At 38.2% G+C, this 19,134-nt stretch overlaps 1 protein-coding gene across 1 annotated transcript in view; it reads right to left on the bottom strand.

The window, feature by feature from the left end:
- The window catches only part of wtip.S (WT1 interacting protein S homeolog), an 87,470-nt gene that overhangs the window by 4,930 nt on the left and 63,406 nt on the right, over positions 1-19,134 (bottom strand). The window contains exons 5-8 of the mRNA XM_018240478.2: positions 13,460-13,522; positions 8,407-8,537; positions 4,167-4,218; positions 166-234 (exon numbers count right to left, since the gene is read on the bottom strand). Coding sequence (XP_018095967.1) covers positions 166-234; positions 4,167-4,218; positions 8,407-8,537; positions 13,460-13,522 — 315 coding nt within the window. The remainder of the gene's footprint in view (positions 1-165; positions 235-4,166; positions 4,219-8,406; positions 8,538-13,459; positions 13,523-19,134) is intronic.

Genomic DNA, 19,134 nt, shown 5'->3' with positions numbered 1-19,134 from the left:
TGTCTCAGTTGCACTGTGCTACTGATCATAGGATGGGTGAGTTAGCTATGCTGAATAGTGGCTAAATGACTGTGCATGCCATACAAATTTAGGCACTAGTCTTTCAACATATAAGACACTAGCCAATCAATACTCGCCATAGAAAAGCCTCATAGCTGTACTCACCTCGCAGTGATAACACTCCACATGGTAATCTTTGTCCATTGATACTACTCGTATAGTTTCTTCTGATCCCTTATGTAAAAATAAGAGGTATAAGAAAACATGTTGGAATAATGTTAAACTCAATTTTAAAAATATTCTTTCCTCTGTGTAGATAAGGCATATGTAAAACTTTATAAATAAATACATCCCATTTAAACAACTCTGAAGCTTCTTTTGAAGCCCCCAGGTAGTGCAGAGAAAGCTGGAAAATTATAATTCCAGAACATAAACTGAATATAGCTAGTCTATTAAATATAAACAAAACACTGCAGTGTTTTCATATACCTGACCTCCCTCCAATAAACCTATTGATATACACTGGCAGCACATATGTTAATTATGATAAACCCTTCACAGATATGACCCGATTGAGAGCAAACAGAGAAAGAAAGATACAATTTCTTGCCATGGAATGAATATATTCACATAGATTCTGAACTCATATTTTTCATCTGTCTACACAAATGAGGAACAATAATACAACTAATGATGCACGGTTCACACAAGAGAAAATTCAAAAGAGACTAGAACATGTTAAGATTAACAAAGGTCCGGGGCCAGATGGTATTCTTCCCAAGGTACTTAGCGAGCTTAGCTCTGTGATTGCCAAATCTCTTTACTTAATTTTTCAGGATTCATTGAGATCTGGCATAGTGCAGAGAGACTGGCAAATTGCTAATGTGGTGCCTCTATTCAAAAAAGGATCCCGTTCTCAGCCTCAATACTATAGGCCAGTTAGTCTGACGTCAGTGGTAGGAAAGCTTTTCGAAGGGTTAATAAAGGATAAGATACTGGACTTCATAGCAAATCATAATACTATGCGTTTGTGCCAGCATGGTTTTATGCGTAAAAGATCTTGCCAGACTAACTTAATTTCTTATTTATGAGAAGGTAAGTAGAAACCTCGATTCTGGGATGGCAGAGGATGTGATTTACTGTACTTAGACTTTGCTAAAGCATTTGATACAGTGCCACACAAACTATAGGTTCCATGCAGGATGCTGCCACTTTGCAGAGTGATTTGTCTAAACTGGAAAACTGGGCAGCAAACTGGAAAATGAGGTTCAATGTTGATAAATGCAAGGTTATGCCCTTTGGCAAAAATAATATAAATGCAAGTTATACAGTAAATGGCAGTGTGTTGGGAGTTTCCTTAAATGAGAAGGATCTAGTGGTCTTTGTAGATAACAAGTTGTCTAATTCTGGGCAGTGTCATTCTGTGGCTACTAAAGCAAATAAAGTTCTGTGTTGCATAAAAAATGGCATTAACTCAAGGGATGAAAACATGATTATGCCTCTTTATAGGTCCCTGGTGAGGCCTCATCTGGAGTATGCAGTGCAGTTTTGGACTCCAGTCCTTAAGAGGGATATAAATGAGCTGGAGAGAGTGCAGAGACTAAGTGCAACTAAACTGGTTAGAGGGATGGAAGACTTAAAATATGAGGGTAGACTGTCATGGTTGGGGTTGTTTTCTCTGGGAAAAAAGGTGCTTGTGAGGGGACATGATTACACTTTACAAGTACATTAGAGGACATTATAGACAAAAAGCAGGGGACCTTTTTACCCATAAAGTGGATCACGTACCAGAGGCCGCCCCTTTAGACTAGAAGAAAAGAACTTTCATTTGAAGCAGCGTAGGGGGTTCTTCACAGTCAGGACAGTGAGGTTGTGGAATGCACTGCCGGGTGATGTTGTGATGCTGATTCAGTTAATGCCTTTAAGAGTGGCTTGGATGATTTTTTGGACAGACATAACATCAAAAGCTATTGTGATACTAAGCTCTATAGTTAGTATAGGTATGGATATATAGAATTTATGTAAAAGTAGGGAGGGGTGTGTGTATGGATGCTGGGTTTTCATTTGGAGGGGTTGAACTTGATGGACTTTGTCTTTTTTCAACCCAATTTAACTATGTAACTAACTATGTAACATTTTCCCATGGGGCGCTGGATTTGTTTAAGCATAAAACTGAGGCAGCCTTGACGTTCTGGGACTTTGAAATAAAATGCTTGGTTGAGAAAAAAGGCACATGGGAAAGTGGGGATTTTATTTTTAGAGAACTGAGCTACATCCAACATAAACATGCACATGCAATGTCTGACGACAGCACTGCACACAAAAAATTAGGGTTTAGACTCAAGAAACTGCTATATGATGGAGGCAGTTTATTGCCAATAATGTAAGCTATAACTCTTTATTTATTCTGCAGAATGCTTTACCATACCATCCTCTGATACAGGGCCGCTTCTGCCATGAGGCAAGGTGAAGCCCTTGCCTCAGGCGGCAGCGAGCGGCCAGTTACAAGGGGCGGCAAAAAGCCGCCCCTTGTAACTTTAAGAGCCGAACTTCCGGGTTTTAACCCGGAAATTCGGCTCCGCTAGTGCAAAGAGCGTTCTAGCGCTCAATGCACTAGCGATACTGCCCCCTGAAACCCGCTCCGACGCTAATTTTTAAGCACGGAGCGGGAGAGGAGGGGGGCGGCATCTGGGCTGCTGCCTCAGGCGGCAGCAGCCCCAGAATCGGCGCTGCTCTGATACAGTGATCTACAGACAACACTTCTCTTCTTCCATGTCCTATGTTTACTGTTTGACTTGTGGCAGGTGTCTTGCTATGGGGAGTCACACATGGAAGACTATGAATTAATTCCATGCACAAAACATGGGGAAGTACACAACTGCACTCTTAGGCATCTTTGTAACCAACAGCCAAGTCCCTTGCAGAGCTTAGTGTTGCATTTCCAATTCTTAATTCAAAGGAACAATCCAAGCAGTACTTTTGCCTTTATCCTGTCCTGATCTAATAAGTAGAGTATGAGAGATATAGGATATGACCTTTTGCGGAACAACCGGTTTCCCAGAGCAAATGACATTTAATGCTTCTAAATCCGAAAAGTAGTATAAGAACACTGGAGATGTTTGAATACATCTCTGGAGACGTTCAGTCTCTTTAAACAGACGTGGTTAGTATGCAGGTGGAGATCACTTCAAGGCAATTCAAATCTGCACTATTTTGCAGGAATACAGATCCAATGCTATGCTCAGCTTAAGGCTTTACTTTTCTAGGTAACTCGTACACATCATCAACGCAAACAATCATAATTGTGGTTATTGAAGTACAGGCATGGGAACTGTTATCCAGAATGCTCGGGACCTGGGGTTTTCTGGATAATGGATCTTTCCGTAATTTGGATCTCCATACCTTAAGGGCAGTGGCAGACGTGATGTTTTTACGTTGCGTTTATAAAAAAGCTCAGTCGGGCGTAAATACGCCACTGCGACCGTCAACATGCGTTTTTCAGCATGTAGGTTTCTTTTCCCAACATGCACTTCTCATTGTTCTTGTTCCCCATAATTCCACTTGCTTTGGAAGAAGACATCTTAAAAGAATTTAAGCCAAGTAGAAAATCTATTTACATGCAAAATGGAGCCAGAATGATCGTCAATACGCAACGTAATTACGTCACAGGCCTAATACAACGTAAAAACGTATATGCGTCATTTATCTTGCGAGAATTTGGATGCCATATATAAAATACACTACGTATTTATGTAAAGTGTGGTTTCAAATATGCAGATCCCATTGCCATAGGGCGTTTTCCATTAGTTTCAGTGGTAGTGCAGTTTATGCGTATTTACGCCCGACTGAGCTTTTTTAAAAAAGCAACGTAAAAACACCATGTCTGGCCTTGCCCTAAGTCTACTAGAAAATCATGTAAACATTAAAAAAAAAAAAAAACAGGCTGGTTTTGCTTCCAATGAGGATTAATTATATCTTAGTTTGGATCAAGCACAAGCGACTGTTATTATTTTAGAGCAAAAGGAAATCATTTTTAAAAATTTGGATTCTTTTATTATAATGGAGTCTATGGAAGATGGCCATTCTGTAAATCAGAGCTTTCTGGATAACGAGTTTCCGGATCTCATACCTGTACAATCATTTAGTTAAATGCATTGAAGCCTTACCTGTGCTGGTAAAATTGTCTGGTTGCAGGAGGCACATTTGGGTGCAAAAACTCTAAAATTAAATAATTTAAAAATCAGCTTAATGTGGCTTGCCAACTATTTTTTTCCCCAGCATACACAAACAAAATTGAAAACAATAATAAACAATGGTATACCCAATATCATACCCCATATGGAATTAAGAAGTGGAACATATCAAAATAATTGATTTAGACTTCACAAAAGTAATCTGTAAGTTACACAAAGCAACCTTACAATGAGAACATATATAGAAGCTGAAAGCTGTTCTGTGTTGCTGCTTCAAGAATACATATAATAAATGAGCCCCCTGCCACTAAAAACTGCCGTCACAGGCAAGAGTTTCAATGTTCCCCACACTGGACAATTTCAGTTTTTGGCTGGAGGGCTGGAGGACATCTACTCCTGTATATGGCACACAGCCCATGCAAACAGCTGTACAGCATATTGAAACCTCGGGAAAATCTCTTACATGGCTCTCAAAGGACCAGACCTTGTTTATGAGGATAATTGCCCTTGAAATCTGCAAATTTATAATAACTTCCAGAAGTTAGAATATTACACAGTAAAATAGTGGGATTGTATAAGCATGACCCGACAGGGTGATGGAAGTATCATGTATGAACTATCTTAGTACTATGTGAATATATGAAAGTGGGACTGCAGATGCCATTTCCCATGCACTGCACTTGACAAATAGCAGTTGTGGTTAAAATAAAAACATTCATGAAATTCAAACTTTTGTCCAAGAAAATGGCAGACTTCAGTTTGCCGTAGAAGGACAAAAACTTCTTTACTGACTCCAAAAGGTGCTAAAAATGGGCCCTTTGGTGAAACTCTAATGAAATTGCAACCTCCAATGTATTTGGTACCTGTTCAAGTGTAAACAATATCAATCGGACCAGCCTTTTGTCAAAGCTGAGATCTTTATAAAGTACTGGAGACCAAAACTGTGCTGTATACTGAAATTTTACCCGTTTTTTCCAAGGTAAAGAATTACCCTCTCCTTTGGTAAATCTATAAACTTTTAATATGTGATACTATATTGCTAGCCCTTTGCTGTTGCTGAACTGCTACCCCCACCACCTGCTATGTACATGGCTTAGCAGGGTTTTCTCTACTAAACATGGGGCGATGGTGAAAATGAAGCCTTGGAACCCCAAAAATGATCACATTTAACCACAATTACTCATACATGTTCGTGAAATCACTGCAACAAAATGGACACCTAACTGTTAGTTTACTAGGATTCATTGTTCAAAGATACAGTTTGTCACTGTATTCATTTTGTTAATAATTTTCATGCCTGTGGTATCTCTAGGTAAAATGAACATTTCAAAAATAGAATTCAACACCCTACACATGTATTTTTTATTTTGTATGGATTATTCAGCAGAGTACCGCAGAGAAGCAGAGAAGCTGCAGGTCTCTGATCAATATGCTAACCTTCCAAGGAATCTGAAGATATTTACCTTAAAGGAACAGTAACACCAAAAAATAAATTGTGTTTTAAAGTAGTGAAAATATAATGTACTGTTGCTTTGCACTGGTACAACTGGTGTGTTTGCTTCAGAAACTCTCCTACCGTTTATATAAACAACATATTTAAGTTTATATAAACAAGCTGCTGTGTAGCCATGGGGGCAGCCATTGAAAGCTGAATATGAAGAGAAGGCACAGGATATACAGTAGATAACAGCTCTGAAGCATACAATGGGATTCTACAGAACCTGTTATCTACTATGCTTGAATGGCTGCCCCCATAGCTACACAGCAGCTTGTTTATATAAACTATAGTAGAGTTTCTGAAGCAAACACACCAGTTTGACCAGTGCAGGGCAACACTACATTCTATTGCCATTCCTTTAAAACACTTTCATGTTTTGGTGTTACTGTTCCTTTAAGACAACAAACCAAAATAAACACCCAAATAAATGATATTAATTATTTGTGTGTTTAAAATTATTTATATTATATGACCCTAATTATATGAAAGATATTGTTACAGACAATGTGGTCACTACAAAACCTGACCAACTGCAGTAGAACGAGCCCTGACAGGTGGGAAAGATCGCACAGGCAAGGGAGAGTAGTTTATGGCAACGTGACTCTGGGGAGCAGCAGTGGCAGCCTTGTTTGAGGGCAAATTTGGTGGTGGGGGCCCCCCACCCCCTATTCGCGGACACTAGTGGCCTTGCCCCTTCTTTTTTGGCTCCTGTGCTCCCTAGTTATGCGTGTGACTGTATTCTATAGAGGGAAACTGGAGAGATTAAATATATATAAATATATAAATCACTATTTTATCAGGTAGATATCTGTATTTATTTATGTCTGAAACCAAATTGCAAATATTAATTATATGGGCAAGGCTATTTATCGTATTTTTATAAAGGTGAACATGCCCCAGAAGCACCCAGAAGTTCTTGCCTTCATCTACTTTTCTGAAACCACTTTTTTTTTTTTTTTAAATTTTCTTTATTTCATATTTTTTTGATAAAAACCAAAGCAATACAGCATAAGATATATCATATCATTTCCCACCATCAACAAAAAAAAGGAAAGAGTAAAGAAAAACTAAAAAATTAAATAATTTAAAAAATATACATTTATCCAATGACATTCTAAGGTCAGGCATATTTTCCATATTTAATAGCTTATGGCCATCCTTTCATCTACTCTTACTAAGTCATATTGCTATATTAAGACTCTTGACAGATATGTTATCGTCTCACATGTTCTTCTATACTCTTCTTGATCAATCCCTACCATTACTCAAAGTCAGCCCATCGTTTCCATATTTTATAATGTTTTATTACTCCTCCTCTCTTTGTTGCTACGATCTCCTCCATGCATCTTAATTCTTCTATTTCCCTAACCAAAGTCTCTTTATTAATTTGATTTTTTGTTTTCCATTTACGTGGTATCATATTTCTGGCAACTGCTATCATAAATTTGGTTAAGGGATCTGTAATAATTCTCAAGTGGACTTGTTAGCGTCTATATATGGCATATTTATCTCTATTTTCTCAAAAATACTTTGAATATAAATCCAAAATGGTTGCATTATCTCACACTTAAAACATGAATGGATATATGTTCCTTTATCCTTCCCACACCTCCAACATAAGTCAGTAATATATATTACCGAGTTTAATAGGAGTATAGTACCATCTAGATATCAGCTTATATCAAAACACTTGGATTTTCGTCTTTAAAGGAGAAGGAAAGCTCCAAGACAGTTTATTGCCAACAGATTAGCCACAATAGTGCAAGCTAGAATGCTATATTTATTCTGCAGAATGCTTTACCACACTTGAGTAAACAGCTCTAGACATTGTCTCTGTTTGTTTAGGATAGAAGCTGCCATATAAGCTTGGTGTGACATCACTTCCTGCCTGAGTCTCTCCCTGCTCACACACAGCTCTGAGCTCAGATTACAGCAGGGATGGGAGGAGGGAGGGGGAGAGGAGCAAACTGAGCATGCTCAAGCCCTGCCCTGGAGGTTTAAGCTAAAAACAGGAAGTCTGATACAGAAGTCCATGCGTACACAATAGAAGGAAAGAAATGCTGTGTTTGTTTTGACAGAGCATTACTTTGAGGGTTTACTGGTGTATTTATATAGACCTTTCTGATAAAGCTTACTTAGTTCTAGCCTTTCCTTCTCCTTTAAATGTTTCTATATTTGCTTTGCATATGTGTTTCCATTCTTTATCTGACATAGATATATTTAATTCTTCTTCCCAATTAACACCATTCTTGAATACCCCCTGCTTTCTCCTACATTGGTACCAAAGTGTACCACAACTGCTAGGTCTTGCTTAGCCACCCAAATGCATGTTATATTTCATGCTGCATACAAACAACAGTGGAATACTAGTGAAGAAGAAAAGACCTGCTAACAGTGTTGGACTGGCTCACTGGGATTCCAGGAAAATTCCCGGTGGGCCCAGGTGTCAGTGGCCCCTCATGCCGCTAAACATTTGGCCCATTTCATGGCCATTCCCCATTTCTATAGGCTAAATAGATGGAGTAATAGAATATAGTATGTAAAGAAAAGAGACTAGGAGAATAGAGGCTAAGCGAGGAGTGGAAGAATAATAGTACTGAGACTGGGCCCCTGGTCTAAGGTTTTTTTGTTGGGCCCCTGGAGACCCAGTCCAACACTGCCTGCTAAAATATGCACATGTACTGTAGGCAGACAAATAAAAGAGTTTATACTTACGTATGGTAATCTTTGACACAGTAAATATTGTTTTCCACATCAACGGTAAAAGGAACTCCATCCAAACATTCGTTACAAACCACACAGCGAAAGCAGCCTGGATGGTAAGACTTCCCCAGGGCCTGTAAGATCTTAAGACAAACAAACCTATTAGTACTGCCAGGATGACAGAAATTTTCGGAATGGAATATAAACGAATGCAGATGTATATTTTCTTCAGGTGTCTACATCAAACATTTAGGAGAAGCTTACACAAAATGAAAAGGAAAGCAAAACATTGACATTGGATCAAACTCTTATGCTTCAAATTGTGAAATGTGTCTAATTAAGAAACAAAAAAGGGCGGGACAGGATATTATTTAAAACTCACATAAATAAGTAAGTTTAATTAGATTTGTGCTAACAATCAAGCAGAATAAATGCCATTGTACTTGTATGCCTATTTCTGTACAGCAGTGTAAATTAAGGAAAATGAGGCATTAGTTGTCCTCATACAAAACACTAGTGATTACTGCTTTACAAACTTAAGTCCTACTGGTAAGACAGTGTTCATCCCAGGCCCTTTTTGCCAGACGGATTGGCTGGCATTTTTTCTCCCCGCACGGTTCAACTGCGTTCCCCACCTTGTGTACTGTATTATAATTCTTCTTTTAGAAACCGGTACGACTAAGCACAATGTATGCAGAAACACACAGTCCTACTGCCTTCTGCAAAAACTGTTCTAATTGGTGGGGGGCAAATAATTATTTATTTATTTTTCCCTCCAGGGAAAACACTGTATGATAAAGCAACACTACTATTGGGACCCATTATCCAGAATGCTTGGGACCTGGGGTTGTCCCCAATAACAGACCTTTCCGTAATTTGGATCTTTATGCCTTAAGTTTACTAGAAAATCAAATAAAACATTAAATAACTCCAATAGGCAAACAAGTACAAGGTACCATTTTATTATTATAGAGAGAAAGAAAAATTTGGATTATTTGGATAGAATGAAGTCTACGGGAAACGGCCTTTCCGTAATTCAGAACTTTCTGGATAATATGCACAAAGTTGCCTTTTATCCATCTCATTTTAGCGTTGTTGGATCTTATATCAGGTTCATTTTCAGAATGGTGGATATTCAATTCAATTTTCATAAAATAGAGAGGCTTAAAAGAATGTGTTGTCATTCAGCACAATAGGTACAAAATTACTGAAAGTATTACCTATAAGGTATAGACGTCATGCATAGCACTCCCTTACTTCATGGGCCCATAAAGAATAGGCTTTATGAAAGCCACAACGTCTAACCATTTCATTTCAGGATGTTTAATGGACTTTATTTGTACTTCTTGATAGACAATTTCTAAACATTTTGTGTGCTTTCACTTTAGGGGCATTTAATATTCATATAGGCTACTAAATACAGTACTTACAAAAGGAACTATATAAATGCCATGGATGTCCTGTAAATTATATCCTTATAAACTGTGAGTTCTGATGTCATCAGTTATAAACGGTGAATTCTGATGTCATTTCTGTCACATAACTCACTGAAATTTATTTATTATAATAAAGTACCCCCAGTTGCAAAATATGAGGATATTAGAAGTTACCTTGGAGTTCCATGACCTGTATAAAAACATCCAGCCTTCGGCCTCGTGTTTTTATATGGTCATGAAACTCCTCGGTAACTTATAATATCCTTATAATTTACAAGAGGGGGTACTTTATTCACTATATAATACACAAAAGCCATGAATATCTTGTAAATGATATCCTTATAAATGGTGAGTTCTGATGTCATCAGTTATAAACGATGAGTAGTGATGTCATTTCTGTCACATGACTCACTGAAACGTTGTTTATTATAATAAATAAAGTACCCCCAGTTGCAAAAAATGAGGATATTAGAAGTAACCTCATTCCATGACCTGTATAAAAACACTCGGCCTTCACTCCTCATTTCAGCTACTGCAAGAGCAACACATTTTCTACATTTAGATGAGGTAAAGACTCAAAAGAAACCCAGAAAGTCATACATTTTTTTTTAAATGTTCACATTATCTTGAATCCAAAATGGGTGAATATACTACAAACGATCTCAAAATAGTGAGATTCGGAGTGAACATTTCAGACTTCATCATTTTGCAATGATATTTTACTGGCACAAATGAGTACTCAAAAGTTATACACAACTGAAAATGCAACAAAATTAAAAAAGTGCAATATAATTAGAGAAATAAAGAACACAAGTAATTGCACAGGGTAATTGCATTATTCACTTTGGCAACAAAACTATTTTTAGGCCAAAAAAACATATAGTTAAAAAAAAAGAAAACAATCACCTATAAAATGATGTATATACAATTGACGATTTTTGTTGTGTGTGTGTGTGCATTGAGTATTTGAGTATATGAGAGTGACCCCTCCCCATCCCTGAAAATTAGTTTGTGTTTGGGGAGCAAAACACAAACTAATTTTCAGGGATGCTCATAGCTGCTCAATCACTTCACCGCCGGCAGGAGGAAAAATGTTGCCAAGATCACACATTTTAAAATTGAAGGCGACTGAGTGGTTAAAGCATTACAAATATTGCCATACAGTCAAGATATTTAACACAAAGCCTTTTTGAAACATAATGCAAACATGACTCTTTCAGACAGGAACTCCCTGTAGACCAGAGATTAACATGCTGGATCAGATATTTTTTGCATGTCTGAACAGAGGTATTTTCAGCCATAGAAGCAAGTGGTTTTGTCAACACAATGCCTTATAGCATTTTGTCTTGTCATTGTCTGCACTGGTATCATTCACAATCACCTACTGAAACTTGTGCTTTATCAATGAATATATCAACTGTGTCTGTCAGAAAGAAATTGCTACTAACCCTGTTCTGTCCGAAGTGCTGCAAATGATCCTTTTCTGTCATTCATCGTTTTTAATTAATTATCCCTTTTAAAGAGAAAAACTGTGCAACTACATTCATTACAGATCTGTAACTTGCTCCTGATACAAGCAATAACCACAGCAGGAAATTTAGAGTGCATAGTAACATAGTAGGTTAGGCTGAAAAAAGACATGTCCATCAAGTTCAACCTTTTAAGTCTATATATAAACCTGCCTAACTGTTAGTTGATCCAGAGGAAAGCAATAAAAACCCTATTGAAAGCCTCTCCAATTTGCCTCAGAGGGAGAAAAAAATTCCTTCCTGACTCCAAGATGGCAATGGACCAGTCCCTGGATCAACTTGTACTATGAGCTATCTCCCATAACCCTTTATTCCCTCACTTGCTAAAAAGCCATCCAACCCCTTCTTAAATCTATCTAATGTATCAGCCTGTACAACTGATTCAGGGAGAGAATTCCACAGCTCTCACTGTAAAAAAAAAAAAAAAAAAAAATCCCTCAGAGCATTCCAAAGACTGATGAATGTTTTACTTTAAGGGTTTAAGCACACGGGCCGATTCGCAGAGATTTAGTCACCTGGCGACTAATCGCCTCTTCTTCGGGGAGACAATCTCCCCAAACTGGCTTCCCCCTACTAAAATGAAAAAACGCCCACGGCAATGCACTTGCGATTTCCGAAGTTGAAGTTTCCTCGTGAGGCAACTTCGGAAATCAAGCGCCGTGAGTGCATTACCGCAGACGGTTTTTCATTTTAGCATGCGGAAGGCAAGGGGAAGGCAGTTCAGGGAGATTGTCGCCCCAAAGAAGAGGCGATTAGTCGCCAGGCGACTAAATCTCCCCAAATCTGCCCATGTGTTTAAACCCTAAAACATATGCAATTGAGGAATTTAAAAAATAAAATGTTTCACAGGCACACCTTTTTCATTTATGGTTTCATAAACAACCAGATAACTTGAGAAGAACATGGGAGCTCTACTTTCCAAAACTCCTCAAAAGCCAGGACTGATCTTACCCCAATCCATCAAACATGCAAGGTTTGAGTTACATGAGGCATAAACAAGGGATTAAAGTAGTCTGCAAAGAGAATTTGCTTTACTGAAAACAAACAAACAATGTCAGACCTTAAAGGGATACTGTCATGGGGAAAACAAATGTTTTCAAAATGAATCAGTTAATAGTGCTGCTCCAGCAGAAATCTGCACTGAAATCCATTTCTCAAAAGAGCAAACAGATTTTTTATATTCAGTTTTGAATTCTGACATGGGGCTAGACATATTGTCAATTTCCCAGCTGCCCCAAGTCATGTGACTTGTGCTCTTAAAAACTTCAATCACTCTTTACTGCTGTACTGCAAGCTGGAGTGATATCACCCCCCTCCCTTCCCCCCCCCCAGCAGCCAAACAAAAGAACAATGGGAAGGTAACCAGATAGCAGCTCCCTAACACAAGATAACAGCTGCCTGGTAAATCTAAGAACAGCACTCAATAGTAAAAACCCATGTCTCACTAAGACACATTCAGTAACATTGAGAAGGAAAAACAGCAGCCTGCCAGAAAGCATTTCTCTCCTAAAGTGCAGGCACAAGTCACATGACCAGGGGCAGCTGGGAAATTGACAAAATGTCTAGCCCCATGTCAGATTTCAAAATTGAATATAAAAAAATCTGTTTGCTCTTTTGAGAAATGGATTTCAGTGCAGAATTCTGCTGGAGTAGCACTATTAACTGATGCGTTTTGAAAAAAAAATGTTTTCCGATGACAGGATCCCTTTAAAACATAAACAGGTATGAGACATGGAGTTTTCCAGAAAAGGTATCTACTGTATCTGTAATTTAGGTCACAGTATTTTGTCTATTAAAAAACAATTTAAACATTAATTACACCAAAAAGGATTTTTTTGCCTTCCATAAAGAAGAATTATATCCTAGATATACGTTTCATTACTACAGAGGAAAGGAAAGGGAAAAATACATGTTTAAATACAGCCAGAGCGATATTCTGATCTGATTCCAAAACTATGGGTTTTTGCCCTTAGTGAGTCAGTTGTTTGATGTGAAGACTCCCTGCTCTGCTACAAAAGTTTCTATTTAAAGAAACACTACTATATTAAAAAAAAAATCTATTTTACAAACTGTAAAAGAAAAGAAAGAAATCAAACTTACCATTTCCATTATCAGATGCCCACAAACAAAACACTTGTCTGCGGTTTGCTGAAACCCCGAATACTGTAACAAACAAAATATAAAGGACAAATCAGTACACACACACAACACTGATCTAATTGAATTCTGTAAACCTTATTTGTTATATTAGGAGCTCAGTTTGTATAAATCATTTTAAAGGGCTGAGTAACCTGATATATATGAATAAAGTATGCCCCCTCGGAACCAGGACACAATGGACATTCTCGCATCTATTCTGTTTAGCTGTAACTCTGATATTTGGTGCTACTGTAACAACTTCCCTGGATTTCTCATTCCATCTTAATTAATGAGCACAAATTATTATAGGACCAAAAAGAGCTCTAATTATCTTGGCAAAAATGAATAGCAATAAGTTATGGCTTAAAATAGGACCCAAGCAGATTAAACATCCAAAATTAGCACAGATAAAGAGCACAGATAAAGAGCACACAATATGTCAACTAGCAATGCTCTGCAGACATTAGACAATTCATTTTTCAGTGAAGATTTGAGAAATAAATAGGATAATATCAGAAACATTTTTAAAACAAATTAAAAGGTACTTTAAAATGCTGCTTTTTGTCTTGTAACAGTAACCGTATTTGCATCTTGTAACTGTACAGTATATACCCTGTATACCATCTACATACAGTTGTGTTCAGAATAATAGCAGTGTGTTTAAAAAAGTGAATAAAGCTAAAATCCCTATAATAGCTTTTATTTCCATACACACAAATGCATTGGGAACACTGCACATTCTATTCCAAATCAAAACATGAAGAAAATCAAATTTGTTATTCCTTTACAGAAAGTGCGGAAAAGGGAATATTAGGCTGTTCAAAAAATAGCAGTGACTGTATTCTTCTTTACAAACACATTCACTGTATAAACTCAACAATGTTTCAAGATTTTGCTTTCCTTTGAATCACTGAACTAATATTTAGGGGTTTATTTATCAAAATCCAAATTGTTCTGATTTTTTAATTAAAAAAAGTCTGGCCACTATTTCTCAATAAAAAACAAAAATTCAGCTTTTATAGTGAAATAAAATGTTTTTTTAATTTTTTGAGTTTTTAGCATTTGGACTGTGATTGTGCTCACCACTAATTGTTAAAACCATTAGGCGGGGGTGCAATGAGGGTGTGGCCACAAAATACATACAGACAAATACAAGAGTCCTCTGCACTCAACCCATTATCAATATATTTAAGACAGAGACATTTGTGCATACTGCTACTGAAAAATGCCTTACCCTTTAAACAAAACAGGGATTGTTTATCCATATATTGCAATATATTTAAGCTGGCCAACTACGTCAAAGTCATCTGACTCATTAAGAATTCTATTGCTTCATTATACATACATATATATATATATATATATATATAATCTACACACACAATGTAGGTATTAATATATATTGATTTTTCCAGTCTGCTGCAATTATTATGATTTTTTTTTTTTTTTGGAGAATGAGATATTTTACTGTTCTATTCTAATTAAACTCCCAGAAGAAACCTTCTCTATACATGTCCTATTTTTGCGACCATCTGGCCACAGTTTTGAGGTTATGACCTGAGGGGCATCTGTAAACAGGTGGGGAGCTGAGCGGCCAGCAGGCAGTGGCAGACTAACAATAGCAGTGACTCGGCTGACTCAGAAATCAACAGAGTGATTGTAAATCCAGCCATATGGCTGTCATTTGATAAGGAATGTGACAGTCGATGCTGGCAGTTATTGATTAATTCTCATACGATTTGTAGACTGAATCATAATCGTTTCTTAGCTAAGCACACAGAGGCTAGAGCTGTAATTTAGAAAAATTCCCAATATTATAACTACAATAAAAGGTGCTAAAAATCTTGCTTCGTGTTTGCTGTAAACCCTTAGTGATCAATGCTAGATGGATCTTCTGCTTCCACAGACAGGTCTTGTAAGAACAGGGGTGAAATTCACTCTCATACACAGCAGGCTCACTTTTAATCATCTCACATATATATTTTATTTCACTACAATCCAGCTAACTTCTCTCATCTAAGGCTAATGCCACACCTAGGGGGCTATTTAGTAAAACTCAACTTTTCTCACAATTTGAATAAAACAAACTCGACCTAACTCCCAGCCACAAATTCAACTAATTTACTAATAATTCAGGTAAAAAAAAAAAAAAACTGAAAAATTGAGTGGCAAATCAAATTGTGTGACTTTTTTTGAAACTCAGATTTGTCAAGTTTGTAGCCTTGTCCTTAGATAATCTTCTGTCAAGATTTTCTTATCTTTAACCATTAGCGAACTGGGAAACATAACCAGGCGTGATCCTACCCATTTTGCTGCCCGAGACGGCCTTTGTTCTGCTGCAATTGCGCTCTCTGCATTAGAAGAGCCGAATTCAGGCCCTTAAAATTACCAGGAGCTGCATTTTTGCCCCGGTGGCAATCAGCGGGGCTCTGTGCCTGAGGCGAGTTTCTGCTATTATTTTGAACAAGCCGAGCCGGGCCAGACCAGGCAGGTGCCACCCACTCGGCAACCTGGCCGGTCACAGCGCCAACTGGGAGTGCGCATGCGCAGATTGACACTCGCTAGGGTCGACGCGTGTGTGGATTGACGTTTGCTTGGGTCACCACATACGCAGATTGCCACTCGCCGTGTGCATGGGTTGACATTCGTGTGTATCGCTGCAATGCACCGGTTGTGCGGGCCTGCGCTCACGCATTTATGCACACGGATGTGCTCGTTGTCTAGGAGATTGGGGACCAGACTAGGGGTAGAAGACAGGTAAGGTATGTGCCTGGCATGCACAAACGCCCGCCAGCTCGCAAGTAAAACCGACAGTCCAGAGAAGGGACCAGACCAGGGGTAGGAGCAAGAGAAGGTAAGTGCCTGGTGCCCCCCCCCCAGCTTTGCATCCTGCTTTCTAAAGGAACAGTGCAGTAACTTGTGTTCTTGTGCTTCCTAGGGGTCTAAGGAGAAAGTAAAATTGTTACATTATATATGCAATATGTTTCCCTACTTTTTTATATATTGCCCAGGCAATATATATTATTTTGTATTAAAGCACTGCGTATCTTGACAGCGCTATATAAATAAATGATGATGATGATGATGATGGTATTCCTGGTGTTGAATTATAATGAAACATAGGATTGCTTCTGTCTGAATCAAACTCAGAAGCAGATGTACTGCCTCATAGACGTGCTATATTTATAAAACCAAACTAATGTCACTAGTATTTCCCACTGAGCCTATTATTAAGCTATGCTGTTTATTTTTGTAAATGTTTGGTATTAGTGATGTAGTTAGTACCAAGCCAAAAATAAAGAGTTGTCAGTACATGTTACAGATGCTTTTGTGAATGCCCCAAAACAGCAGCTAAGTCAATCGTGTGTCATTTGTAATTTGGGTTTATTCCTACAGATTGTGAACATATGGCTCCAGGAAACCCCCAGAACAAACTCAGCTTCACTTGTCCAAGAAAAGTGATTGCTACAGGAGACAGGCTAAACAGTACTAAGTCTGCAGCCAAGCCATGCGAGACAGTCAAGGATATCACACAAAACAAACGTTGCACTCATTTCTTCTTCACGTCTGTTAATAAGCGGACTTCGGCTACTTGTTTGAAAACTCAGAACCAGAGTACAGAATACAAGTAAAGGTATGAGATCGGTTATCCGGAAACCCATTATCCAGTAAGTTCCAAATTACGTAAAGGCCTTCTCCCATAGACTCAATTTTATCCAAATAATTCCAATTTTTAAAAATGATTTCCTTTTTCTCTGTAATAATAAAACAGTACATTGTACTTGATCCAAACTAAGATATAATATATACTTATTAGAAGCACATGATTTTCTAGTAGCCTTACAGTATGAAGATCCAAATTACAGAAAGATCCATTATCGGGAAAACCCCAGGCCCCAAGCATGCTGGATAACAGGTCTCATACCTGCTGCTTTCCATTGCAATTATATTTATAGCTACTAGGGATGGGCGAATTTGACCAGTTTAGTTTCGCCAAAAATTTGCCGCCGGTGATATGTCGACAACGCCCATTAAAGTCTATGGGCGTCTTTTTTTTTTTTGACGCACAATGCCAAACAAGTCTATGGGTGTCATTTCCGCAGCAAAACAAGCGAAAAAATCCGCCCATCCCTATCTACCTTTAAAACTGTTAACACATTTTTAATAGGGATGCACCGAATCCAGGATTCGGTTTGGGATTCTGCCTTTTTCAGCAGGATTTAGATTTGCCGAATCCTTCTGCCTGGTCGAACCAAATCTAAATCTAATTTTCATAAGCAAATTAGGGGCAAGGAGGGAAATCACGTGACTTTTTGGCACAAAACAAGGAAGCAAAAAATATTTTCTCCTTCCCACCCCTAATTTGCATATGCAAATTAGGATTTGATTCAGTATTCGGCAGCATCTTTCACAAAGCATTTAGGGGTTCGGCCGAATCAAAAATAATGGATTTGGTACATCCCTATTTTTTTAATTCACAAACAGAGGAATGTTGCTTAAAATTTAATTTTTTTTCATTAGACAACAAACAATTTTTGGGTAGAATTCTTGTTTAAAGGGGACCTCAAAACAGTTTTGTTTATGTTTAATGGGGAGTTTAACATCTATATATTTGACTACTGGCTCCATGCAGAGGCCCTTCTGCCCAATCTTCAGCCAACCTGTCAAAAGGAGAAGGGTGTCCGGGCACCTACCTGGACTCAAAATGCAGAACGTTACAAGAGTCGTGGGCTCCCTGCTCATGATCGCTATTCAGATGTAAGCACACTGCAAGATGCAAGCACAACTTGGTATTGGTTTCCATAGCACATACTCATGGCCATGATCACCTCTATGGAGCCTTGTTGAACATGGCAGCCATCAGCCAGCTCTACATTTAAAGACGATTTCTTGGAAGCCACCTTTACCTTTTTATACCAGGTCTATGCAGTTGAGGGTAGGGGCAGAGATTGGTTTAAAAAAACAAGGGGATGAAGTTTATTAAGTTGCATGCTACTTTTGCTGTGGATAATAGGTAGGATTTACTGACCAGACAAGAAGCCAATTTATAAGAAAGTAATTCCAGTTTGCATTGTGAACTTAAAGTTAATAATAAAGTATGTATAATAATATTTCTTTTCACTACATCAAGTAGGAACATCACCTAGTCTATCACAGTAGAGATTATATACTAAGGTTTTTTGTTTTACCACTAATGCTTACACTCTTGCTGATGTATTAACTGCATCTACCCAGCAGTTTTATGCTTGGAAGTATATGCCATTCACCTAGCTAAAGGTCAGATTTATCAAGGACTACCTGCTTTACAGCAAGTCTAAAAAGGTAAAATTAAGTAAGCGTCATCAGAAAGGTCTATATCAGGGGTCCAGGTAGCGGTAAAAACTTTTTACTTTATTGCACAATAAAGTAAAAAGTTTTTACCGCTACCTGGAGTCCTGTGGAGTGCGTGCCAAGCAGTCGTTTTCTTACCTTGATGTCTCCCCCATGCTGAGGGTTCGGGGCGCAGCACCCGGACCACCAAACAGGAGCGGTGAGTGACCCACAGTCTTACCATATTGGAATATTTTAAGCGGAGGGCCCGGGGCAAGTGCACCCGAGCCAATTTGAAACAGCGGTGAGCGTATTTGTAATGAATG

Source organism: Xenopus laevis, chromosome 4S, assembly GCF_017654675.1.
Source record: "Xenopus laevis strain J_2021 chromosome 4S, Xenopus_laevis_v10.1, whole genome shotgun sequence".
In the NCBI taxonomy this organism is placed as follows: domain Eukaryota; kingdom Metazoa; phylum Chordata; class Amphibia; order Anura; family Pipidae; genus Xenopus; species Xenopus laevis.
The sequence above is the reverse complement of the archived record's forward strand: the minus strand, read 5'-3'. Positions and strand labels throughout refer to the sequence as shown.